The sequence below is a fragment of the Mustela lutreola genome, chromosome 4, assembly GCF_030435805.1.
Source record: "Mustela lutreola isolate mMusLut2 chromosome 4, mMusLut2.pri, whole genome shotgun sequence".
NCBI lineage: Eukaryota > Metazoa > Chordata > Mammalia > Carnivora > Mustelidae > Mustela > Mustela lutreola.
In genome coordinates this window covers 26132684-26160189 of record NC_081293.1, presented here as the reverse complement: position 1 = coordinate 26160189, position 27506 = coordinate 26132684, and the positions used below count along the sequence as shown (strand labels likewise).

The 27506-nt window shown below is 45.7% G+C and overlaps 1 protein-coding gene across 2 annotated transcripts in view; it reads left to right on the top strand.

The window, feature by feature from the left end:
* Positions 1-572: 572 nt before the first annotated feature.
* The window catches only part of SUFU (SUFU negative regulator of hedgehog signaling), a 114790-nt gene continuing 87856 nt past the window's right edge, over positions 573-27506 (top strand). The window contains exons 1-2 of one of the 2 annotated variants that reach the window (XM_059169065.1): positions 573-967; positions 5363-5497. In XM_059169065.1, the coding sequence (XP_059025048.1) occupies positions 786-967; positions 5363-5497 (317 nt within the window). In that variant the 5' untranslated portion in view covers positions 573-785. The remainder of the gene's footprint in view (positions 968-5362; positions 5498-27506) is intronic. The other variant, XM_059169066.1, reaches the window with a different exon arrangement.

Sequence of the window (27506 nt, the reverse complement as noted above, 5' to 3'; positions counted from 1 at the left end):
AGATTTATAATTTTTTAAAAAGATTTTATTTATTTATTTATTTATTTGGCACAGAGAGAGAGAGAGAGAGAGACTACAAGTAGGCAGAGAGGCAGGCAGAGAGAGAAGCAAGCTCCCAGCAAGGCCCAGCAGAGAGCGCAATGTGGGGCTGGATCCCAGGACTCAGGGACCATGACCTGAGCCGAAGGCAGAGGCTTAACCCTCTGAGCCACCCAGGCGTCTCCAGATTTATAATCTTTTGAAATTAAAATCACACTAATGGATGAATGAACCAATCCATTATTGTCAGATTTATGCTTAAATTCTTCCTACCAGCGCGTCAGCAGAACAGTGACAAGCACTTCGTCGAACTTCCCACTGCTTTCCTGGGATCCTAGCACCTTAGAAGGCTCAACATCTCTATTTAAACGTGGGTTCCTCCTAACACTAGGGGGAGACCAAGAGCCTTGGGACACCCCCAACACCAGTAGAGGGAGGCGGGACCTATTGTCAAGTCACGCCTTCCCCACCTGTGACTGGCACAGATACTATCCAATGGATACCGGGATAGGGCGCGCCGACGCCCCGCCCCCTTGAGCGCCCCGCGGCCCCCGAGGCAGCCTCTGGCTGTCTCTGCGGCGGCGACGGCCTGGGCAGACAGTGCGCCGTGCGCAGGCGCGGAGCCTAGACCTCGCTGCAGCCCCCATCGCCTCGGGGAGTCGCACCCACGGGGTCCGCCTGCTGGCGCGTCAGTGCTCTCCCCCTTGTCCACCCTCCCCGGTCCCCCCAGCGCCCTACGCGCCCGGATGGCGGAGCTGCGGCCTAGCGGCGCCCCCGGCCCCGCCGCGCCCCCGGCCCCTGGCCCTAGTGCGCCCCCGGCCTTCGCCTCGCTCTTCCCCCCAGGACTGCACGCCATCTACGGAGAGTGCCGTCGCCTTTACCCTGACCAGCCGAACCCGCTCCAGGTTACCGCTATCGTCAAGTACTGGTATGCCCTGGGCCGCGGGGAGACGGACAGGGGCGGGCTGGGAAGTGTTAGAATCCCGGGGGCGAAGTCATTTGCGGAGGAGGGGGAGGTGGAGAAGAATGGTTAAAGCAAAAGCACTGAGAAGGAGGGCGTCCTGCTGCGAGGGAAGGAGTTAAGGCTGAAGTTGGGAATGGGGACAAAGGGGTTAACGGAGCCTGTGGGTAGCGAAGGGTTAACGAGGGAGGGAAGATGAAGGGTTAACTGGGATTAGGAGAATAGAGTGAATTGGGGGTGTGTGTAGGAGCGGGGGAGTGCGATAGGAGGGGGGGAACTGTAAACGTGGTGAAAGGAGGGGGCGCCTGTAGGGGGTCATTAGTGGGCGAGGGGAAGCCGGGGGCGGGGGCGGCTGAAGTGGGATGAGGGAGGCGAGGCGGGGCCTGGGGAGCATATGAGAGGGCTTTGGAGGAGTGCGGCTGGCGGAGCTCAGAGGGCTCGAGACTGCACAGGGTAGGGGTGGATTTGGGGACCCCCGCTTTCCCGTAGGTTAGGAGGGGAGCAAGTTGCGAGAGTTGTGCCTGTGGAGACGGGAGAAGGAAGTCTCCTTTTGATACCTTCCGCATGAGCTCAGACGTCAGTCATATCGGTGCAGTGCTTTTGCGTTTGAAGTTTCACGGAGCAACTTTTCTTGATAAACTTTCTGCTTACTCGGCACAGTTCTCTTTCTCCAAGCAGTTTCCTCTGGCTTTGCAGCTGCTTTGCTTTAGGACATTGGCTAGAACAGAGGCAGAGGCAGGGAGATCCATGTTTTGGCTAAGGATTGAAGGGGGGACCACAGTAAATAATGAAGGTCTGGGACTTTGCTACGGAGTAAAGAAGTAAGCAACATGTTAAGAGGAGCTCCCTGACCACAAGCTTCAGGATTTAGGCAACAGTTTCTCAGGAACGCTGACAGTAACCCTCAAGCAGCTCTGTTAAGGATCAGACCTGTTTACAGAAGGGCTGCTCTTGGGATAGGAATGGTCCTTTTTTGTTTTCCATTCCTGTTTGCAGGGTGTCTCTCTCTACAGCCTCTGGTCAGAACAGGTGTTCGAGAGACTCTGACTCTGCCTTTCTGGATCAAATTGAGGAGTTGGTTGAATCTGTCCAGAACAGCATTCGTGTAGGCACTGTATTAGATGATCCCCTTCACTGAGCTCTGAAAGACTGTTCAGGAAGCAGCATGGGATGTGGCCAAAGGGGCAGGTAGACCCAGTGGGGGAAGTTGATAGAATAAATGTCTTTGCTGGTTACCTCTCCATTTAGGACTGAATCTTCTCCAAGGTAACCTCTTAACTTCCTCCTGAGATGGCAGAAACTAGACTGTCTAGGGTTGAGGCTCGCTCCCTGGGTCACTGGGAGGATGTGAAGAGACTGACATCATGGAGGGCCTGGGGACCAGCCTCCTCCTATGGGAGGACCATGCCTGATAGCCAGGAGGAGATGTGATCAGCAGTATAGTTCTCTTCAGCAGGCAAACTGTTCTCTGGCTGAGAGGAGTATTTGAAGAGAGCTTCTGCATGAAAGCAGCTCTTGATAACTTAATAACCCATTCTCACTGCACGTCTATATTTATTTATTTATTTAAAAGATTTTATTTATTTATTTGACAGAGAGAAATTACAAGTACACTGAGAGGCAGGCAGAGAGAGAGAGAAGGAAGCAGGCTCCCTGCTGAGCAGAGAGCCCGATGCGGGACTTGATCCCAGGACCCTGAGATCATGACCTGAGCCGAAGGCAGCGGCTTAACCCACTGAGCCACCCAGGCGCCCCTGCACGTCTATATTTAAATATGTATTGTGATGAGCTGTGTTGGATTGTGTCATGAGAACAGAGGACCAGTTTCTGCGATGCCGTTTCTTCAGGCCCCTTGTGAGTGTGCAGAGAAATCACTATACAAACTTGGGCAACAGTTTTTCTGTCACTCAACTGGCCATGAAGGATAGAGTTGTGTGTGGTGATATTAAAGCACATACAAAGGACTGAGACTGATTTGGGCATTTTTTTTTTCTTCCCTACTGCAAGCTTGTTAAACAGGCAGAACTTACCTTTAGAGATGGGCCAACATGTAATGACTAATAAAGAGCACTTTGTGAAATTAGAAATGCTGTCTAGATGCAGAAAAATATGAGAAGGAGCGGCTGAGCAGCTGGTTTTTGTAAGATTTGGAAGGGTTTGCATAAATAAGATTCTGAAATCAGTTCATTGACAAAGCTCACATTTGGGTTCCCACAAGGCCTTGTTCGAAATTTGACTAAGGCTACCCAGGTCTGGCGGTGGCCCAGGGTCCCTTGAGATTCATTTTCTTGTGACAGAAGATTGGCTCTTTGGCCAGTGGACCCTGGCCAGCAGGGACATCCTGGCTAAAAGCTGAGACTTTAGTGAGCAGGGAGCAGAAACATGGAGGCAGAGCTAGTACCCTGGAGTTCCTGCACGCCTGCAGCTGGCATGTGGAATGAGGTTAGGTGTTCAAAGAAGTAGGTTCAGGGAAGAGCATCAAGGGGTGCTCTGGGTCCTTGGATAACATCTTTTTCTAATTGCAAAATATGATTATTTTCTATATACTCATCTGTTTCCCCATCAGGTTTCTGAGTAAGTAGAACAACACTGTGCTTGGGGACAAGGCTAATTTTGCCTGACTCTTGATTATTCCTTACAGTTGTAGTTTTAAGGTAAAGTAGCACTCCTTGGTGCAGTATATCCTGAGAGAGGACTGCAGGGGGTATGGCAGATGGAGCATGGAACCGTGGATACAGTTTGGATACAGTTTTGCCACTTTTTGCTGGATGGACCTAGGTTGAAGAAGGGGCAAGGCTGGGAATCTGGAGCAGGAAACCAGAGCAGACATGGAACCTATAGTCACTCCCATGTGTTATGGGGTTCTGCATCTATCTTGTGGTTGTTCCAGGGATAGCTACCCTTTTGTTTCCTTCTTCCCCCAGCAAACTTTTCTATATTCAGCTGGTTGTGGAAGTATTCAAATGATTTGGCCAAATCAGAGTTAAGGAAAGACATGGTGATTTGTCCCTTTTCCTAATCTACTCAGTTGAGAGTCTTAGCTATCTGTAGCAACTTTATAAAAGTTCTATAAATAACTTAGCATTTAGCACTTAGTTCTTAGCACTAGTAGAAAATAAGGATTTCTGTAAAGGCAGGTAATACCCTGGCAAAAGAGGATGAAACCAGACCTACTGGTTTTAGATAGTACTTAAATTGCATGATACTGGCACTCTTGCTGGGATCACATGTAATATGCCTTTATTTGGTTATTAGTGTTCCTTCAGCATATTATCCCAATTGCAAAGTACAGTCCGTCAGTGTCCCAGGGGCAGGCAAACTTTTTGCAGTCTGTGGGACAGTCAGATATTCGAGGCAGCTCAAATGCACAGTGTTTGTGAGCTAAATGCAGACTTCCTTCCGCTGATGGTTTCCATTTAGGCTGTTTCTCAAGTCTACCAAGTTTCCCTATCCATTCTGAAGAAAAGCAGGAGCTTTTTTTTCTTCTTCTTCTTTTTTTTTTTTTTAAAGAGCTCTAATTGCTTTACTAAAGGAAACCCTTATGGAATTAAATCCTTAGAGTGAGCTAATGACTGACTCTCTTCCTCAGCTGCTTCTCGGTTGGAATTATGGGGGATGTTTAATGTGGTCTTCAGAGGCCCCAAATCATTTAATATTCCAGCTCTACCTTTGCGGCGACAGTCTCCTGGGATCATCTCCTGGTTGCAGGCACTCCCAAGGCTCAGTTGGGCCTGCTGCAGTTCTCTGTTCAGGGCTGAGCTAGCCTAAGTGTGGCCTTTGTCACTTGCATGAGAAAAGACCAGTTTTGGTCTGTGGGGTATAGGCTGGGGTCTGGAGGCATTGGATTTGTTTAGAGCAAACTGTAATTAACATAGGGCACAATATAGTCTTTCAGGAATTAGCTGTCTAAGAGGCAGGAGTGGAGCTGAGCCTCTGCTTCCAGGAACAATGCCCATTGGGGATGCCCAGGACAGTCTTTTAACCGAAGCCAGTTGATTGACTAATGCACCTCTTGCCTTGAAGCTTGGCATGGTTACAGGCTCCATGGAAGAGAAGTAATCCCTGTCAATCCGTTTGGGATTGGTAATTGAATTTGGAGGAAATAAAAGGGGTAACCACCTAGTCTGTTTATTTCTAAAAGAGGTCCTACATGTGGGTGATTAAAGGGAGTCTCTTCTGCTTCTGGAATTGGGCAACTTCTAGTTGCCCATCCCTTGGTCTTACCCTGGAGGTATGGCTTCCTTTTAGTCATCCCACATTCCTCTAGGATGGGGTCTTTAGATTGGTAAGGTATGACCTCTTAGCTTCACATTGTCTGCTTTCAGGCTCACACTGAACTGCACCATGTTTTATCTTTTGCAGGTTGGGCGGCCCAGACCCCCTGGACTATGTTAGCATGTACAGGAACGTGGGGAGCCCTTCTGCCAATATCCCTGAACACTGGCACTACATCAGCTTCGGCCTGAGTGATCTCTATGGTGACAGCAGAGTCCACGAGTGAGTAAAGGGCACTTGCCCACCCTCCACCTGTCTCTTTCTTAGCCTTGAGCCTTATTTCTGGGTTTTCCCTGAGCAGAGGTGAGAATGTCATAATTCTGTGTGGTTGGCACTGCTCAGGTTGAACCTCTGGGTTTCTGCCCTCTGCTTGTATCTGCTTGTGCCAGAGTGATCCAGGTCAGCACCCGAACTCTGCTCATCTGGTGCAAGACAGTGTTGATGATGAGCAAGTGTTCCAAAACCAGCAGGTTTTTCCAAACTGCTCTGGTGTTTGATCTCAGAGGACAGGCAGCATAGCTGTGATCCAGAATTTGAATCAATGCCTCTAAGTGTACCTGTTTTTTTTTTCCTCCTCTAGCTTGTAGTGAAAAAATTTAAACATAAAGCATAGTTGAAATAATTTTATAGCCAACACACAAATACCTACTACCTAGATTCTGCATTTAACATTTTACTCCTCTTGCTCTATCATGAATATATCCATCTCTCTCCCTCTGTTGATCGTACTTACTTCCTTATAACCTGCAGTTGTCTGTGCTCAGCCTATACATAGTACATTTTTTATTCTAGTCTCTCTCCCGTTTTCTGCCCTGTATACTTCCAAATCCTGCCTCCCCTAAATACCCCCATAACCACTGAATTTAAATACATTTTAATATTAAGTTAAACATCAACTTAGTATTAAGTCAGCTAAAACCATAACAGCAACACTAATAATAATGAAAGCTAACATTTATTATATTATAGCATTGATTATGAACCAAGTGGTCTCCTAGTCACTTTGCATGTATAAACTAATTTTATTTTCACCACAACCATATAATACTGGTAGATACTCATATTTGTCCCATTTAACAGATGAGGAAACTGAGCTACAAAGAGAGTCTATAACTTGTTTAAGGTCATACAGCTTGGAGGTAGTGGAGCCAGCATTCTAATGCAGGCATTCTGGCTCTAGAGTTCATGTTCTTAATGACTGTGTTCTACTGTCTCTTAAACAATGATATCATGTCCTCGAGTAAGTTACTATCTGTAATTTAAAAAAAACACACAAATATTTTGTTCCATCTGTACTCTTTTGTGAGAGGGGTTCTTTTCTTCAATTTATATATTGTCTTCCTTCCCTCTCATCAGCACAGTCAATCAAGAGCTGATTGTATTTCTGTTATCCCGTCCTCTCCTGCTTTTAGCTTGTTGTATCTTTTTTGCCTCTTACACTATCTTTTTGGTATCTTGGTGATGACTACTTAGCATGTGTAGGTTGAAAGACTAAGGGGCTCTTCCTGTCCTGCCTCAGCTTAAGAGGTTGATTCTGGGATGATGATAATCATCAGGGGTTTTTTTTGTGTGTGTGTTTGTTGTTGTTGTTTTGTTTTTTTGCTTTGTTTTAGTTCTTAGTATCTTCCTTATGATCATATCAGATACTTTACAATCTTACCAGGTTTTTTTGTTATCTCTATTTTATAGATGAGAAAATTGAATCACTTGAGGGGTAAATGAATTGCCTAAAGGAAAAGAACTTGGATTCAGTTGAACTGTTTTGAGTCCAAAGTCTGAGTTTTTAACCACTAGAGTGTTCTACCTCTCTGATCACAGGTCCAACCTAACTTCCTCTTCTCTCTCATTAAGCTGGGGGCCCAGGTCTCATCTCCTTACTGATCACATGTCAAGAGCAATGCCTGGGCCTGCCTTTATAGCCTTCCAGACAGATCCATTGCAATGTCAGCAGAAGGCTTTGGGAACAGTGAATTAATCTTGCCTGAATGGGGACCCTGCATTACAGTATTAATAATGGAGAGAGAATAGCAAACAGATGTGGGCAGTAAAGGCACTATGCTGGACTTTAATGTATACTTTTAATAAGAACCTGCAGAGGAGGGTGTATAGTGCAGTTAGCCTGTACCTTTTTGTTGACAGATTTATTCCAGTCAGAAGAATACCATTTCCTATGTAGCTTAAAGATTCTTGCAGTATGCCTGCTTATCAGTGATGGGTCCAGAGCCCAAAGTGACATGAAGAACGTAATTGAGAAAGCCCCATATTTCAGAGGGGGCAACCTCTGAATTTTAAAGAGGGCCTTCCTTACTGTTTTTCCACGTTTGAAAGTACCCCATTATATGTGTGTCATTTCTGTATGATAAAGCACTGTGATATTTATATGTCATTTATGACAATAGTGAGACCTCAAGTTGGGCTGTACCTCACCACTGGAACCTAGTGTTTTTATGTCCTGACTCAAGAAGGACATGGAAGGAGTGTTCTTGGATATTTACCCAGTTCTGGTATATGTTGCAGAAGTCAAAAGTACGTTTGTAATTGGCCTTGTGCTGGTGTGCCTGGTCTCTTCTCAATCTTGATAAGTTTCTTGAAAAAAGTTTGCTTTTCCAAACATTTCATGTGGCAGGGCCTCTTTGAAATAGATTTAAAGATTCTTATTTAATTAGTGCTTACTTAAAGGTGAGGTCAAAAAGGTGAGTGTTCTACCATCCAGTTTATTTATTTATTTTAAAAGATTTTATTTATTTGTCAGAGAGAGTACGTGCAAGCGGGGGGTGTGGCGGGCAGAGGGAGAAGCAGGCTCCCTGCTGAGCAAGGAGCCTCATGTGGGACTTGATCTCAGGACCCTGGGATCATGAACTGAGCCAAAGGCAGATGCTTAACCAACTGAACCACCTGAGCATCCCTACCATCCAGTTTGTTTATTTTTAAAAAATTTTACTTATTTATTTGACAGAAAGAGAGAGAGAGAGAGTACAAGCAGGGGGACCAGCAGAGGGAAAGGGAGAAGCAGACTCTCCGCTGAGCAGGGAGCCTAACTTGGGGCTTGATCCCAGGACCCTGGGATCATGACCTGAGCCAAAGATAGTCACTCAATGACTGAGCCACCAAGGCATCCCTGTCACAAAAGATTCTAAATCTGAGGCCAGCTTTCTCTTTGTTCAACAGATTAGCAAGTATGAGAGAGGTGTTGATGCACTAACACCAAATCGAATCTGACTCTAGACATGTTTAGAACAATTGAAAACAAATTATAGGGACACCTGGGTGGCTCAGTGGGTTAAGCCGCTGCCTTCAGCTCAGGTCATGATCCCAGGGTCCTGGGATCGAGTCCCACATCAGGCTCCTTGCTCAGCAGGGAGCCTGCCTCTCTCTCTGCCTCTGCCTGCATCTCTGCCTGCTTATGTGCTCTCTCTCTCTTTCTGCAAATAAATAAATAAATAAAATCTTTTTTTTTTTTTTTTTTAAAGATTTTATTTATTTGTCAGAGAGAGAGGGAGAGAGCGCGAGCACAGGCAGACAGAATGGCAGGCAGAGGCAGAGGGAGAAGCAGGCTCCCTGCTGAGCAAGGAGCCCGATGTGGGACTCGATCCCAGGAGGCTGGGATCATGACCCGAGCTGAAGGCAGCTGCTTAACCAACTGAGCCACCCAGGCGTCCCAAATAAATAAAATCTTAAAAAAAAAAAAAAAAAGAAAGCAAATTATAAAGGGAACCTTTTTTTTTTTTTTTTAACTAAGATTCAAGGGCACTTGGGTGGCTCAGTTGACTAAGTGTCTGACTCTTGTTTTTGGCTTAGGTCATGATCTCAAGGTCATAGTTGGAGCCCTGCATCCCTCTCCACTCTGGGCATGGAGCCTGCTTAGGATTCTCTCTGTCAGGGCACCTGGGTGACACAGCACTTAAGTGTCTGACTCTTGGTTTTGGCTTAGATCGTGATCTCAGGGTCATTGAGATGGAGCCTGGTGCCAGGCTTTGTGCTCAGTGGGGAGTCAGCTTGTATCCCTCCCTCATCCCCCACTCGTGCTCCAGTGCACACAGTCTCTCTCTCAAATAAATAAATAAGTAAAATAAAAATAAAAAGTATGATTCAATACTGTTATTGTCATGGACAAATAGGAAACACTGATCTAGTTCATGTCCCTTAATTGTAAATGGAGGAAAGTACAGTAGCCTGCTGAAGGCAGTGCAGCAAACTGATGAGAGTGGCAGGGTGTCCCAGCGTCCCCACTGTCCTACCCTCGCTTTCATGACTGGGGAGAAATGACTGTATGGACGTTGTTTGTCTTTAGCATAATTATATAGGCAAACTTCTTTTTTTATTTTTTACTATATTCCAGGTTAGTGCTAAATTCTTTTCATAAAGGTATCCTTTTATGCTATCCCCATAGTAATTCTGTGACACAAGGAATTCTTATTATGTCGTGCTTATAGATACAGAAATGTAGGCTAACAAACTTACTGCATAGGTGGTGAACCAGAGGCCAGGTCCAGTGATCCCACAGCCTGTATTCTGAAACACTTTCCATTTTGACCAGTCACCAGCATTTATTAAATGCCTACAGTAGGGGCACCTGGGTGGCTCAGTGGGTTAAGCCGCTGCCTTCGGCTCAGGTCATGATCTCAGGGCCCTGGGATCGAGTCCCGCATCGGGCTCCCTGCTCAGCAGGGAGCCTGCTTCCCTCTCTCTCTCTCTGCCTGCCTCTCTGTCTACTGTGATTTCTTTCTGTCAAATAAATAAATAAAATCTTTTAAAAAATAAATAAATAAAATAAATGCCTACAGTATTCCTCCTCCCTTTAAGATCTGTCCTTCTCAGAGCTTGTCGAGGATAGGGACAAGCCGAAGTCCAGAGGTCCCCTAGCAGGCTTACTGTGGGAGTAGGCAGGGACCCCCCCAGCTTGGAAGCCCTGAAGGAAGTGAAGAGCAGGCTGGTTGCCTGAGCCCGGGAATGGCCAGTTCCATCCAGGTTCTTTGCCTATTCACGGTCATCAAAGGAAACCAGACAAGAGAGTGCTTGTTTGGATTAAAAGGCTCTTAAGAGGCTCTTTCTGAAGTTGGAGAGATGGACCAAGTTCCAGCTCCGGATAGCCACAGGGGAGAATGGAGTGCTTTTCTAGGAACCCTAAGGCTCCCCTCGCTGACTTCAGTGGCGGAGATTGTCCTGTTGCTCTTGCCCCGGACTTGGGACGAGTGAAACAGATGATCTTCAGCTGCCAAGAGCCTGTCGGAAGCCTCCGGCTCCAGCCGTTCCCTTTGTGGCCAGCAGCTGTGGCCTGGAATGTGGAGGTCTGCAGGGCTGTAGAAGGGGTGGCTTCAGCCCTGCTCTCTGTGAGGATTTCTGGCTGCCCCTGGTACTGCCAGCAGCTCTCCCTGGACCCAGGTGCAGAGTGTGTTTGTGATCTCAGGCAGACTTCCCTGGTGGGATTCCACTGGGTAGGTCATCTTCTGGACATGTCGGCTGGTTCCAAAGACAGCCTTTGTGTGCCGCTGGCCCACAGGATGGCAGCTCCCCAGGGAAGAGCCTGTGCCTCAAGTCTGCCGCCCATGGTCCATCGGGGCTCTGCCCCACAAGTGCTGGGCTTCTTGGCGGGTAGGCGTGTGGAATTTGGAGTTGTTCTTGCCCCCTTGGGGCTGGAACTGCCGCTGACTGGCTTTCTGAGGCTGTCTCCACTGGGTTGGTAGAGAACCTCCTTTTCCCTTCAGGTTCCTCTGAGTTGGGCTCTGTACCGAATGAGTTACTTATTAAAACACTGGATACAGATTAACTTTTCCACATGTTGTTTTGTGTGGCCTTGGTCCCCTGCAGTTGGGAAATGCTAATTTTCCCTTCTCAAAGCTGGGTTTGCAGGAACTTTTTAATGTGTCGTTTCATCCTCTGTGGTTTCCAGTGGACATCCTGCCTTTGCCTTACCACACCTGCCCTGGGAACATGGTCCCTTCTCTGGTTGGGCCTTTGCTTTCTTCCCAGAGCTCTGGTGAAGCTGACAACCAGAATCCCTGTGTGAACCACCCGCAGATGGCAGCCCGACCCTCCCCGTGGCTGGCACAGCAGGCTGAGGAAGTCCTCTGCAGGCTCACGGCTGGGCAGGCCTCCCTGAAGCTCTGGTCCCTCAGCCATTCATCTCCGAGGTGTTGAGTTTTGAGAAGACTGTGTGAAATGGTAGTGTTCTCTGCTCAGAGGAGGATCCCTGGGCTACCTAGAAAGAGTGGGGTGGCCTTGGCCAGCAGCAGGGCTAGAGTTCTTCTTTTTTTATTTTATTTTTATTATTAAAAAATTTTTTTTTAAATAAACGTATAATGTATTATTAGCCCCAGGGGTACAGGTCTGTGAATTGCCAGGTTTACACACTTCACTGCACTCACCATATCTCATACCCTCCCCAATGTCCATAACCCCACCACCCTCTCCCTTTACCTCCCCCCCGCCACCCTCAGTTTGTTTTGTGACATTAAGAGTCTCTTATGGTTTTTCTCCCTCCCGATCCCATCTTGTTTCATTTATTCTTTTCCTATCCCCCAAACCCCCCATGTTGCATCTCCACTTCCTCATATCAGGGAGATCATATGATAGTTGTCTTTCTCTGATTGACTTATTTCGCTAAGCATAATACCCTCTAGTTCCATCCACGTCATTGCAAATGGCAAGTTTCATTTCTTTTGATGGCTGCATAGTATTCCATTGTTTATATATACCACATCTTCTTCATCCATTCATCTGTTGATGGACACCTAGGTTCTTTCCATAGTTTGGCTATTGTGGACATTGCTGCTATAAACATTTGGGTGCATGTGTGGGCTAGAGCTCTTCTTGAAGCTGAAAGCACCACTTTGGGCTGGATTTCAGGCCCCAGATCTCTTGAGTTGTGAAATGTTGAGAATTCCATTTCTTTCTTCCAGCAGATCTGTGTGCGTATGTGGCTTCATCCTTTGAAAAGCATTTCATTTGCAATGTATGGATTATCTCTTTCTTCATGGGGTAAGGAATCCAGATTTTCCAATTCAAGAGAATCCCTCAGCAGTAAGGAGACAGTTGGGAAGAGATTCCTTGAGATAACCCAGTCAAACTCACTTTATTATTATTATTTCTTAAGATTTTATTTATGTATTTGACAGAGAAAGGGTACACACAAGCAGGGGGAGAGGGAGAGGGAGAATCAGGCTCTGCACTGAGCAGCAAGCCCGATGAGGGACTTGATTCCAGGACCCTGAGATCATGATCTGAGCTGAAGGCAGACTCTTAACCCACTGAGCCACCCAACCCCCCCCCCCCCCCACTTTAAAAAGTTTAAGCAGTCTAATTATGGGCAATGACTGACAATCACTGGGCTGGTCAGCACTGGGAGATTTCATTCTTTTCCCACAGAGGCAAAGACTTGGAAGCCTTTATGGGTTTGACATGATTGGATCTCTCAGTCCCAGGAATCTTCCCTGTTCAGACTGTCCTTCTAGGTTTCCACCTTCCACACCTGAAGGCTTTTTCCTTTTTGAATGCTGGTCTTCACGCCTGCTGTGTGTGGGTCTCAGTTTGCTAGCATTTCCCTTGCCCAGATTTCTGACTCAGAGCTCCTGACTCGACTTTGGCCTCTGGCTCCTCAATTCATTCTTCCATCCTGCCTCTGAGGTATCCCAGTGAGCCTTGTTTCCTGTTTCAGTGGTGTAGTTCTGATGTTGGGTCCTAGGGTGCGTGTGCGGTGACCTTGCTTCTCTGACCTGAGCCCCACAGGAATGGTCTCCTCACTCCAGCACGTGCCTTTGCGGAGATCTCTGCCCTCCCTGCCTGTGGAGCTAGCTCTCTGACACAGAGCCTGGGGCTGCAGAGTACGCCCCTCCGGCAAAGCTCTGTTGAGTGCCTGGTACAGAACATTTGGGAAGATGACGTATTCAGGTGGAGGTGGGGGACCATGAGAAGTTATATCTAACTTCTGTCCTTGAAACATCCAACATCTGCTTGGTAAAAGATGGCAGAGACCCTGGGAAAGAAGTCGTCAATGGGGTTTGGGGCTGGGAGGATGTTTTTGGCTTTGCCCAACTTCTGTGGCTTTGAGGCCGCCTCCCCTCACCTTGTGATCTACAGCACTTCGAGAAACTCAAAATAGGTAATAATTGTAAGCCCTTAGCTTCCACTGCGTGCAAGGCCTGTTCTAAGTGCTTTAAATAAACTCCTCTCATTCTCATGGCAGCTTTGTGGGGGTAAGTATTGATATCTTTTTTTGTGAGGAAACTGAGGCACAGAGATGTTAAGGAACTTCCCCATCCAGCTGGTGAATGCCCGAGCTGGGCTGTAAATGCAGGCAGTCTGGCTCCAGAAGTGCCCACCCCTCCCTTCCTCTACCCACACAGAAGGGGGCGGGGGGCAGGGGGTGGGGGCGGGCTGGCCTGAGGCCTCTGTTACAAATCATGCACCCAAGTTCAAAAGTATCTTGGCTTAATGGAGTGTGAATAGCTAAGCAGGACGTGCTTGGTAGGAGAAATGTGGAGCTGGACATTGAAGCAACTTTGTAGAGAAGGAAGAGTCCTGCTGGGTAATGGCAGGAGGGTCGGTGACAGGATCCTGTTTCATCTCTGCAGTCAGGGCTTCTGCTGCCTTACTACAGCCATGTTCAGAAGTTGTCAGGAAATCCTGCAACTCTCAAAGGCACAGAGGTGATGCTCCTGGCTTGGATGTCACAGTCCCATGGTGGTGCTTCTTCAGCAGTCAGGGATGTGCCCAGCATGCCAGCAGCCCAGAGTACGCCCTGACCAGGATGTGTGGGGTTTCTGCTCATTCTTTCTAGGGGAGGGGGGTGTGGAAATGAGGGGCATTTCCAAGGACCCACACCATCTAACTGAGGTATGTACAGTGCTAATCTGAGAGGGATATTTGTTTTGATAGAAGGTATCTTGTCCATGGCATTTTTTCTTCTGTCTTCATATTCATGTTCATTGTCATATCACTTTTTTTTAAGGATTTTATTTGAGAGAGAGAGAGAGAGCATAAGCACAAGCAGGGGAAGTGGCATGCAGAGGGAGAGGGAGAAGCAGACCCCCTACCGAGCAGGGAGCCTGGAGGTAGGGCTGGATCCCAGGACCCAGAGATCATGACCTGAGCCCAAGGCAGACACTTAATAGACTGAGCCACCCATGGCCTCTGTCATATCACTTTAAAAAAAAAAAAACATTTTAATTCCTGGGGCGCCTGGATGGCTCAGTCATTAAGCATCTGCCTTGGGCTCAGGTCACGATCCCAGTGTTCTGGGATCCAGCCCGCCTGCCCGCACTGGGCTCCCTGCTCCATGGGGAGCCTGCTTCTCCCTCTCTCACTCCCTCTGTTTGTGTTCCCTCTCTAGCTGTGTCTGTCTGTCAAATAAATAAATAAGATCTTAAAAAAAAAAAAAAGAAAAAGAAAAAGAAGAAGAAAATTGTAACACATAGTACAGAGTTCCCATATATACTTTTACTTTACTTTGTTATAGTTTCCCTTGTAACTAACATCTTACATTAGTGTGCTGTATTTGTTACAATTGATGAACGATGCTGATACATTATTACTAATCGATGTCTACAGTTTTCTCTTTGTGTTATATAGTTTTATGAGTTTTGACAAATTCATGTCCTAAAATACCATTACGGTATCATGCAGAGTACTTTCACTGCCCTAAAAATGTGCTGTTCTTCATGTATTGATCCTTCCCTCCCTCCCCCGCAAGCCCCTTGCATCCACTGATTGTCTTACTGTATCGCCTTTTCCAAAATGTCATGCAGTTGGAATCATACAATACATAGCCTTTTCAGACTGACTTCTTTCACTGAGCACTATGCATTTAAGGTTCCTCCATGTCTTTTTGTGGTTTGCTCAGTTCCTTTTATCACTGAGTAATACTCCTTTGTGAGTATGTATGACTGTTTATTCATTTATTATTATTATGTCCAGTGTTTGGCAATTTTGGATGGAGCTTCCATAAACATTCATAGTCAGGTTTTTGTGTGGACATAAGTTTCAACTCATTTGGGTAAAGTTGCAGGATCATATGGTAACTTTACCCAAATGAGTTGAAACTTACGAGTATGTTTTAATTTTGTAAGAAATAGCCAAACCATTTTCCAAAGTGGCTGTACCATTTTGCATTCCCAGCAGGGAATAGGAGTTCTTCTTATTCTGTGTCCTCACCAGCATTTGGTATTGTCAGTTTTTGGATTTTAGCCATTCTAATAGGGGTGGCGTAGTATCTCATTGTTTTATTAATTTGCAGTCCCCTGACTGCCATATGATGTTGAGCATTTTTTCATATGCTTATCTCCACCTATATCTCTTCTTTGGTGACACAGCTTGGTTTTTGTTCCTAACCTCATCCCACTTCCCATTTCACCTCCAACCACACATACCCTTTTTCTCATTATGGGTTCAGACATAATTATGGGGCTGATTATATTTTTGGCATGTTTGCCTTTTGGTCACTTCTCAGGCAATTAAGTGAGTCAGTTCCCCTGACTCTTATTGGGTCCATATCTGAATTCCTTTGTTGGTTTTAACTGGGGCTGTCTCATGAGTTCTATATGTTTTCCCCAGTGATGTTGTTGTCTATAAAGTCTGTAGCTGGTACTGGGACCTGTAATCTTAATCCCAAGGTTTAGGATTGATTGTGCTTTCCAGTATAGACGATAGAAAGACTTGTGTGCAAACTTGTCCTCTTCAGACCCTGGTGAGTTTCAAATTGCTTTAGACGAAAAATGAGTACACCAGGTTCCTTGAGATCCCAGCTGGACCTCAAACTCCCTGTCTTAATTGAACCTGCATTGAGAAGACTTTCCAAAATCCAAAACTTTCCTGGCCTCTCCTTTTCTTGTTCCATCCATCAGTGTTGTTACTTTTTAGTTATAAATTTGCTTTTCTTACTTATAAATACAGTTGAACCACTTTACGCAAATGTTGAAAATTAGAGAAGGGAGTAAAAAAATTATTCCTAATCCTATCACCTTTTGTTTGTGACCTTTTATCTGTCTTCACGATGATTTCTAATTCATGCTGAGTGTTGTCGGCCCGGGTGTGTATTAGGCTTTTGTCTTGTGGGAGTCCCCTCACTTTGGGAATTAACGTCTTCTCCAAAGCTTTCTGCCTGACTAGTGCTTTTTTCCTAAATTCAGTTGGCCCAGGGCTGGTAGGGTTTCCAAATTATGAAAACAGCATATTTGCTGGGGAAGATGGTTCCTACCCATTGCCAGTTTGCATTAATTACATCTTTTCTTTTCTTTTAAGATTTTATTAATTTATTTGACAGAGAGCACAGGCAAGGGGAGCAGCAGGCAGAGGGAGAGGGAGAAGCAGGCTCCCTGCTGAGTGGAGAGCCTGACATGGGGCTTGATCCCAGGACCTTGGGATCATGTCTTGAGCCAAAGGCAGTCGTTTAACCAACTGAGCCACTCAGGTGCCCTATACATTTTTTTCCTTATAATTTTCTAAAAATATTTATTTATGCACTTTAGAGAGAAAGAGAAAATGTGAGTTGGGGCAGAGCGAGAGAGAGGATCCTCAAGCAGACTCACTGCTGAGTGCGGAGCCTGATGCAGGGCTCTATCCCAGGACCCTGAGATCATTACCTGAGCCAAAATCAAGTCAGCCACCTAACCAACTGAGATACCCACATGCCCTAACTACATCTTTTTTTTTTTTATCTATCTATCTATCTATTTATTTATTTATTTTCCCTTTGCTGCTTGACTTCTCATAGGAATGAAGAGCAGTTTAGGTAGTAAATGTCCTGTGCAGGGCGCTGGCCACCCACCTCTCAGTTAATACCTCAGGGTCTTAAGTACAAATCACCACGCATGGTGGTAGTCCTGAGGGGGTGTTGTTCCTGCTGTTGTTTTCCTGTGTATATAAGTATATATATGTGTGTGTGTGTATTTATAAAAATATTTATTCATTTGTGTGGGGAGGGGCAGAGGTAGAAGGAGAGAAAGTCTCTAAGCAGACTCCACGCTGAATGTGGAGGCTGATGCAGGACTGGATCTCACGACCCTGAGTTTATGACCTGAGCCAAAACTAAGAGTTGGACACTTACCCAGCTGTGCTGCCCACGCACCTCTGTTTTCCTGTTAGAAAGGTGATCAGTGGTTAGATTTGGTGGTCATTGTCACCTGGGAATAAACGCCACGAGCCTTTATTGGCTGTGTGGTTACAGAAGACCGAGACTTGCCTTAAAGAGTGCCCTAGGCTTCTTGTACCCAGTGTACACAGAAGTTTCACAGGTATAAGCATGGGTGCCAAGGGATAGATGAGATCCTTTTCAGGTGATTTCCTAAAGTACATAGGCTACCATTTGGGGCTTTTGAGGCTTTCTGCCATATATAGGAATCAAGTAATTTAATAACAACACTGGGTCTCCTGGGTGATGGGTGGGTACACTTGGTTCCCATCCAGCATTAATCACCGGCCTATTTGGAGGCCAGCCATTCATTTACTACAGAGATAGTCATTGCTGGGGCGGTTCTGGGCATGAGGGGTGTATTAATGAGCTGCATACTCTTGGTGTGCTCTTCATGGAGCCTCCAGTCTTTTTGGCTGAAGAGTCCTTGAACTGGGAAACATTAAGGGGCAGACGGGCCAGATACAGCCTTGGAATCTTAAGTGATCACATGTAACCTCCTTGTCTTCTTTTCTACAGTCCATGCCTTGAGGCCTGGTGGATGGTTTTCTTTAAGTAGGAGTCCTGATGCTCAGAAACATGGCCAGGCCTATGCTTGGGGCTAGATTAGTTGCCCATTTGTTAGGGAAAATATGGGTTCATAGTAGCTTCTCAGAGGGACGTGTTCCACTGGACTCCAGGACCTTTATGAGTGTGTTAGTCAAAGATCCCTTTCCTTCCAGCTCCCTTCCATGTTATTCAGGCTTCTTGAGTTCTAGTCATAGAACCGGCTTTGCCACGAGAAGACCAATCAAGGAAATGCTTTTGTGTTTCCAGTGCTGACTTCCATGTGATGCCTGCGGGCACTTGAAGCCCTGCCTCTGACCACCAGTCTCCCTTACTCTGATCTCATGCCTTTCAACTCGAGGGCAGGAGCTCAGGAGTCAGGCCCGAGGGAGGGGTAACTACTAGAGAATGGGGCCTGGCCCAGGCTCTCCATCCCATCCCCGGGGGTCAAGCTGGCTGGCTGCACTTTCTGCCGGTGATGGATTTTGACTCCTGAAGACTTCTGAATAGCTTGGTTAGTTAGAGGAGAAAGGGTAGTGGCTATCTCCTCTTAGTGGTGACAGACGACAACACTGAGGCTTGCCCTTCTCCTTCCTGCTCTAGCTTTTCCAATATATCGGGTTGCAGACATGCTGGATTCCTGCCCTTCTGGAGCCAGTCTCGCAATTTTTCATTCCCATGGCCAGGGTTTTGTGCAGAGGAAAGGCCCAGGGTAAAGGCAGTGGCAGCACAGGGAGCCTTTGGGATTGGAGCTTTCTTTGCAGGAACACTGCTGACACAGATCCCTTAGTTCTGTGCTAGCTCTGTGGCCAGGGGCAGTCCATCACAGCTTGTCTCCCCTCCGCTCAGCACCATCCAGTGGCTTCCCACTGATAGCCCTCACTTTGGGCTTTCTCTGGCAGGTGAAAAAGCATTCTCACACCAGTAGTGAAGAATTCTCTTGGTCCAGCACCAAGTCCGAGCATTTAGCTCTTTCAGGGGGAGTCCTTCAGTCTGGACCCTTACTTGCTTAAGAGGGGAGATAATCCAAGTGCACTGCATTTTCATAGGACTCAGAGCCTTCCTTTTGGGAGGCGGTGTGCGATTTTGGTAAAAATGTCTGAACTTCGCTTTATCAGGGTGGTGGAGTACCACCCTGGCACAGTGCTTGGTACATGATAACCCCTTAATTGATTTCCATAACTATTTAGTGCCTGTTATCTAAATATCTGGTGCTCTGCTACGTGCTGGGAGTACCGTGGGAGCAAAAAGGCAAAGTTTTTGCTCTCGTGGATCTTAACATTTTTACAGGAGAAACATGTAAAAGTATTTATAGTTTTAGATAGTGCAGGTGCTGTGTTGAAAATAAAGCAGGGTGGTGTGCTGGGGAATACCTGGGTAAGAGTAGGAGTTGAGGGGGATGGAGAGAGTACGTTTAGGAGGAACCAATGACGGTTTCCTTGAAGATGTAACATTTGAACTCAATGACAAAATGGCAGCCAGGGCTGTCACATAATACAGCTCCAGGGACACCATCCATGTTGTTCTGTGCAGTTTGTGTTCACTGGAGTTGTATGTACAGTGCTCTGTCCACTCAATCATATAAGCATCGTAGGCAGTGAAAAGGCTAGAGCAAAGGCCCTGAGGCAGGAGGGACCTTGAGGTGTTCAAGGAACAGAAAGAAGGCCAGTGTGTGTGGCACTTAGAGGAGAGGACAGTGGAGCAGGATGAGGCAGGAGAGTTTGAAGGCAATATAAAGAATGTGACATTCAACAGATTATCTGTTGACTCATGAGGGAAACCAAGGGATGATGTGATGGGGGGAGGCAAGAGTGTGTGGTTTTAGGAAACTTTTCCAGTAGTGTGGGACCTTAGCACAAGTATGAAGGCATGGGAACCAAGCTGAGTGATGTGTTTTGTTTCCCTAAAAAGGAAACAGCAGCAAAAGTGGCTCAAAGGAAATGCCATTAAGATATTTGAGTCTGACTTTGATAGTGACGGAGAGGAAGGCTCATTGCTTTTTTAATGCTGTCTTATCTTACTTGTTGTTCAATGTCAGCCTTATTATCTCTTTGGATGGCAGTGGGAATATGATTACCATTTAGCATTTGCTCAGCTGTGACATGATGTGCCCATGTACAGAACACACAAAAAGTACAATCCTTGCCCTTGGGGAACTGAGATGCTAGAAAGATTTGTTTCTTCCCATTACCCTCTTTAAGATATCTTGATCTTCTGGGGCAGCTGGATTCCCAGTGTCCAGGAGGATAGTGGGTGGACAGAAGGCCCTTGGGCAGAATGCTCTGGCCCTTGGGTCTGTAAGAAGCCCCAAGCTATACACCTATATGCAGAGGGCATCTTGCTTCCCATATCAGAATGTGATCTTGCTACTGTTGGCCTGCCTGTCTTTTCTTCTCCTTCTCCTTCTCTTCCTCCTTCTTCTTTTTAAAAGATTTTATTTATTTATTCATGAGAGATAGAAAGAGAGAGAGTGACAGAGGGAGAAGCAGGCTCCCCATGGAGCAGGGAGCCTGATGCAGGACTCAATCCCAGGACCCCAGGATCACAACCCGAGCCAAAGGCAGATGCTTAACTGACTGAGCCACCTAGGCACGCACTTATTATTTTTAAAGTTTATTTATTTAAGCACTCTTTATACCCAATGTAGGGCTCAAACTCAGAACCTGGAAATTAAGAGCCACTTGCTCTACTGACTGAGCCAAACAGGTACCCTTCTCTTTTCTTTTTTCTTTTCGTTTTTTTTTTTTTTTTTTAAAGATTTTATTATTTATTTGACAGAGAGAGAGATTACAAGTAGGCAGAGAGGTAGGCGGTGGGGGGGGCAGGCTCCCTGCTGAGCAGAGAGCCCTATGTGAAGCTCAGTTCCAAGACCCTGAGATCATGACCTGAGCTGAAGGCAGAGGCTTAACCCCCTGAGCCACCCAGGTGCCCCTCTCTTTTCTTATTTTTAAAGAGATTTTGTATAGATGTTGTTTAAGCCAAAGCCAGGAGTGGGAGCTGTTGTAATGATGCCAAGAAACCCAAGCACCAGGGTCTTCTTTGGTCTAGAATTTTTATACAGTGCCAGGCCGCCTCAGAATCAGCCTGGGGGACTGACCTTTTGGTTCTTTGCTGGTGGTTGGGAGTAGATGGGAGAAGGTATGGTAGGTCTGTGGACTGTGAGCTTTCACTGAACTGTGGAAAAAGGGTCTGCTGCTCTTGGCTTGGTGTTTTTCCTTTCTAAAATAATTATCGTATTTTATTCAAAAAAATTTTCCAGTTTTTTTTTTTTTTTAAGATTTTACTTATTTATTTGAGAGCGACAGAGAGAGAAAGAGAGAACACAAGTGAGGTGTAGGGCAGAGGGAGAAGTAGACTCCCTACTGAGCAGGGAGTACAACATGGGGCTTGATCCCAGAACTCCAGGATCATGACCTGAGCTGAAGGCAGACACTTAACTGACTCTGCCACCCAGGTGCCCTCTTTTCCCAGTTTTATGGAGATATAGTTGACATACCAGAGCTGTATAAGTTTAACATGTACAGTATAATGACCACATATTTTATGAAATGATTTTCATAGTAAATTTAGGTAACATCCATCATCTCACATGGATACAAAAAGAAAAAAAATGTGTATTTGTGTGTGTGTGTGTGTGTGTGTGTGTGTGTGATGAGATCATTTAGGATTTACTCCTTTAACAACTTTAAATCTGCTGGCTTAGTTTGTAGAACATGTAACTCTTGATTGTAGGGTTTTGAGTTCAAGCTCCACACTGGGTGTGGGACCTACTTATAAACACTTTTTTTAACTGTCCCATACAGCAGCGTTAACTAGAGTCACTGTGTTGTACTTTACATCCCCCTGGACTGAGCTTATAACTTGACACTTGTACCTTTCGACCGCCTGGTCTTTTTCTTAGACTCAGGCTGGGGAAGCTCTTTGCTTACTGAAAACCTGGGGTAGAATTAAATGCCCTAAATGTTGGGAGCCAGGTGAGTTCAGCTGGATTCTTAGCTGAATCAGTCCTGGGAGCTACTGTTTTGAACCTTGAGGAATGCTTTGGGAATGTGATCGTTGGCTCCCAGCAAGCGATCTCAGGAAACATCTACTTGAATGAGGCAGATGCATTCCGTGAATCTTGTTGTATGCTATAGAGTGGAAAGAGCATCTAGTACTCAGAGTTAAAACCCAGAGGGGGCTGCCCTGCGCTGTGGCCTCATCAGACTCCCAGCTCAGTGTGCGGATGGAGTCCCAGTGGGTGTCATTTTCCCTTCCTTCCTCCCTCCTCCGTCCCCCTCTTCCACCCACCCTTTCTTTTCTTATGGTTATACAAAATTAATATCCTGTAGCTGAATGATTTTTAAAAATCCTAGCTATGACAAAATGTTACCATATATACATATTTCAAAAGAATTTTACAAAGTTTCTCTACTTAGTAGAGTATTTGTATAGTCACCAAATACAATTTCAGAACAGCTAATGAAGTATCTGTAAATTTGAATTGTTTAAAAATAAAAACATCACCTTTGCAAATGTTTATTTATTTATTTTTAAGGATTTTTATTTATCCATTTAAGAGAGCACAAGCGGGGAGCAGGGGTGGAGGGAGAAGCAAACTCCCCACTGATTAGGGAGCCCGATATGGGGCTCGATCCCAGGATCCTGGGATCACGACCTGAGGTGAAGGCAGACGCTTAACCGACCGAGTCATCCAGGTGCCCCTCTGCAGATGTTTAGTTCCAGGATTGGGAGTTGGGCAAAGCGGGAAGACATGGGCAGCTCTTGAAGGATGGGCTGATTAAACTTCAGAGTCCAGAGATTGGGAACCTAGAATCATTTGCTGATGTTTTTAAAAAAGATTTATTTATTTATTAGAGAGGGAGAGAGAAAGCATACATGTATGCAAGTGGAGGGAGGGGTAGAGGGAGATAATCTTTTTTTTTTTTAATTTTTAAATTTACATATATAATGTATTATTAGTCCCAGGGGTACAGGTCTGTGAATCGCCAGGTTTACACACTTCACAGCACTTACCATAGCACATACCTTCCCCAATGTCCATAATCGAACCACCCTCTCCCTACCCCCTCCCCTGGCAACCCTCAGTTTGTTTTGTGACATTAAGAGTCTCTTATGGTTTGTCTCCCTCCCGATCCCATCTTGTTTCATTTATTCCTTTCTTACCCCCTAAACTCCCCACGTTGCCTCTCAACTTCCTCATATCAGGGAGATCATATGATAGTTGTCTTTCTCTGACTGACTTATTTCGCTAAGCATAATACCCTCTAGTTCCATCCACATCATTGCAACTGGCAAGATTTCATTTCTTTTGATGGCTGCATAGTATTCCATTGTATAGATATACCACATCTTCTTTATTCATTCATCTGTTGATGGACACCTAGGTTCTTTCCATAGTTTGGCTATTGTGGACATTGCTGCTATAAACATTCGGGTGCATGTGCCCCTTCAGATCACTACATTTGTATCTTTAAGGTAAATACCCGGTAGTGCAATTACTGGGTCATAGGGTAGCTAGGCTGTACTGTATTCCTATTAGAGACATAAATAGAGGTTGTAGGTACCCTTGGAGGGAAGCCACCAAGGGAAAAGGTCCTCAAGTCTGTTCCCCAGGCACAGGACGTATAGGCTCCATTCTTCTGGGAGAGAATGTCCAACCCAGTAAGGCCAGGAACTAAGCCTAATTTCCAAGAAGGGTGATTAGAGGGGACGACCCACCAAGAAGTAGGGAAAGAAGAAAGGGGAAGATGAGACAACAGGAGCCTTTATAGGGAATGAAGTGACATCACTTCTGGTTCTGGAATTGGACTGGCATCCTGTGCCATATGTTTCCTGAGGCAAATAGTGTACCCTTCCTTTTCTTTTGACAACAATATTGAGCTTGAGACTGAGCCACAATCCCTAGACCTGACAGTAGAGGTACCGCCCCCTCAAGGTGGAGCCTTAACAGCCGCCTTAGTTGACCCAGCATTCCTTGCTTCAGATATCCAATGGTAGTATCCAAGCCACCCCTGAGGAGAAAGGGTGCTGACCATAGGCCTCTCCTGGCATTCCCAGAGTGTCCAATATGTACCTTCAGCCAACAGATTCTTTGAGATGTCTGGTAGGTACACTTGTGAATAAGACACAGGCCTGTCCTTGTGGGGTTTACAGTCTAGACCAGAGATTATGAACAGTAGATAATTTGGAAAATATAAAGAAGTTTGAAAAAGAAAAATTGTACTGAGGTAGCCACTATAATAATTTCATTGCATTTTCTTCCTGTCTTTTCCTCACATACATTTTTTCAAGTATTTCTACATTGTGTGTATGCACAAATTTTTTAAAAAGATTTTATTTATTTATTTTAGAGAGAAAGAAAGGAGCACAAATTGGGTGGGGTGGGGGTGGGTAGGCGAGGAGCAGAGGGAGAGGGACAAGCAGATTCCTCACTGAGCTTGGAGCATTGGAGCCAGATGTGGGGCTTGATCCTACAACCCTGAGATCATGACTTGAGCTGAAATCAGGAATTGGTTGCTCAACTGATTGAGCCACCCAGGTGCCCCTGCACAGATATTTTGAATCACACTTTGTATGAAATTTTGTTTCATGCTTTTTCATGACTGTTTGTAGTAAAATCTACATTTACTATTTTAACCATTTTTAGGTATATAGTTCAGTGAAATTAAGCACATTCACATTGTTATGCAGCCGTCACCACCATCCATTTCCAGAGCTTTTTCATCTTCCCAGCTGAAGCTCTGTACTCTTTTTTTTTTTTTAAAGATTGTATGTATTGGGACACCTGGGTGGCTCAGTGGGTTAAGCCTCTGCCTTCAGCTCAGGTCATGATCTCAGGGTCCTGGGATCGAGCCCCACATCAGGCTCTCTGCACAGTGGGGAGCCTGCTTCCCCCTCTCTCTCTGTCTGCCTCTGTGCCTACTTGTGATCTTTGTCAAATAAATAAAGAAAAATCCTTAAAAAAAAAAAAAGACTTTATGTATTTAACAGAGAGAGACACAGCAAGAGAGGGAACACAAGCAGGGGGATGGGGAGAAGCAGGCTTCCCACTGAGCAGGGAGCTTGATGTGGGACTCAATCCCAGGACCCTGGAATCATGACCTGAGCTGAAGGCAGCCACTTAATGGCTGAGCCACCCAGGCACCCCTGAGCTCTGTATTCACTAAACAGTAATTCCCCATCCCCCTTTCCCCACTTCATTCTAGCTACTCATATCTGCATTTTTTTATGGAGATCTGGCAACCACATTTTGTTTTCTGTGTCTATGAATTTGACTACTCTAGGGACCTCTTATGAGTGGAATCATACATTTGCCCTTTTGTGTCTGGATTATATCACTTGGTTCATCCGTGTTGTAGCATGTGTCAGAGTTTCCTCCCTTTTTAAGGCAGAATAATATTCCATTGTGTGGACATACCACATTTTGTTTATCCATTCACCAATCAATAGACATGTGGGTTGTTTTCAGCTTTTGGCTACTGTAAACAATGCTGCTGTGAACATGGGTGTGCGAGTACCTATCTGATCCCCTGTTTTCATTTCTGTTGGGTTATACCCAGAAATGGAGTTGTTGAATCATATGATAAAGCTATGTTTATTTATTTATTTATTTGAGGAACCACCATACTATTCTTTCACTGCACTACTTTACAGTCCCACCAGCAATGCACAAGGCTTCCAGTTTCATGAACACTTGAAGAAGAGCTATTTGTATTTTTATCCTATAGTTGAGAACAGGTGAACAACAAACAATAGAGGCTTCAGAGTGGGGTTCTGACGTCCCTGTCCCCTTTCTCTCTCCGGTTAGACAGGGGTGCAGAGCGCTTCGCTTCTCAAAAATCAGAGATTAGTCCTCCTGTTTTCAGAACTCTCATTTTTAATGACTTGTGTGATGTCCCACCACTCCATGCACCAGAACTCAGAATACCTCAACTTGTGGAACATTTAGACGGCCTCCAAATTCTTTACTCTTATAAATACCATGGAATATATTTATGCAATGGACTTTTTCCAAATATAAGATTATGCCGTTAGGGTAAAATTCCAGAACTGGGAACGACTACAGATAACAGCGGACACTGAGACAGTACCTACTGTGTTCCAGGCTTTGCTCTGAGGGGTTCATATACATTAACTCATTTAAGTAGTTCCATATGATGGCTACTCCTCTCTCTATTTTGAAAAACAGACTAGGGGCACCTGGGTGGCTCAAATGGTTAAACGTCTGACTCTTGATCTTGCCTCAGGTCTTGACCTCAGGGCCATGAGTTCAGGCCTGGTGTTGGGCTCCACGATGGGTGTGGAGCCTACTTTAACAAAGAAACAAAACAAATCAATAAAAATAGACTTTTAAATATTTTTTTAAAATATAGGTCTTATTTTTGCTTTATTTTCTAGAGCAGTTTTAGGTTCACAGCGAAGTTGAGGGGCTGTAGAGTTCTCATATATACCTCCCACCCCCACACATACACCGCCTCTCCCACTGTCAGCATCCAGGACCAGAATGGCATGTTTGTTAAAATCACTGGACCTACATTGACATTTACCTTAGGGTTTGTTCTTCATATCTTCATGAGGATGAAGAAACTGAGGCCCTGAGGGGCACCTGGATGGCTCAGTGGGTTAAAGCCTCTGCCTTCAGCTCAGGTCATGATCCCAGGGTCCTGGGATCGAGCCCTGCATTGGGCTCTCTGCTTAGCGGGGAGCCTGCTTCCCTCTCTCTCTCTCTGCCTGCCTCTCTGCCTACTTGCGATCTCTGTCTGTCAAATAAATAAATAAAATCTTTAAAAAAAAACAAAAACAAAAACTGAGGCCCTGAGAGGAAAGGTGATTTGCCCCCTGTCAGGAAGTAGCAGGACCAGACCTTAAGCAGAAGCAGCCTGGCTCCAGAGACTCGGCTGACATTTTAGTGGCTCTTTTTTTTTTTTTTTTTTTTAAAGATTTTATTTATTTATTTCACAGACAGAAATCACAAGTAGGCAGAGAGAGAGAGGAGGAAGCAGGCTTCCCGCTTAGCAGAGAGCCCGATGCGGGGCTCGATCCCAGGACCCTAGGATCATGACCTGAGCCGAAGGCAGAGGCTTTAACCCACTGAGCCACCCAGGCGCCCCTAGTGGCTCTTGATGTATATTTGATGCTTTTGGATTTGGCAGCATTTTGCTTTGTGTGGGTCAGGTAGTGCCACTTCAGTGTTGGGTGATCATTCCAATTTGCCTGAGAGTAACAGCTTTCTCGGGACGGGAGGCTTTCAATTCTAAAGCCAGGAAAGTCCGGCAAAAACAAGGACAATTTGGGTGCCCTATTCCAGCAACACCAGAGTCCTCAGGCCCATGATGAAGTGTTTTTAGGAATTAGGTCAAGAGCTGGAGCCTCCCCAGATCATGGGAGGCTGGAGATGGCCAGAAGGATGAGGGGAAGGGCCAGATCCACTTCCTGTTTCCTGGCCTCTCCACATTTGTTTGTAGGCACACCAACTGGGGCTCCTGCTTGTTGTTCTGGAATTTAAACTGCCCAGGTAGAGCAGTAGATCAGTTACATGTTGACTCTTCCTGACCGATG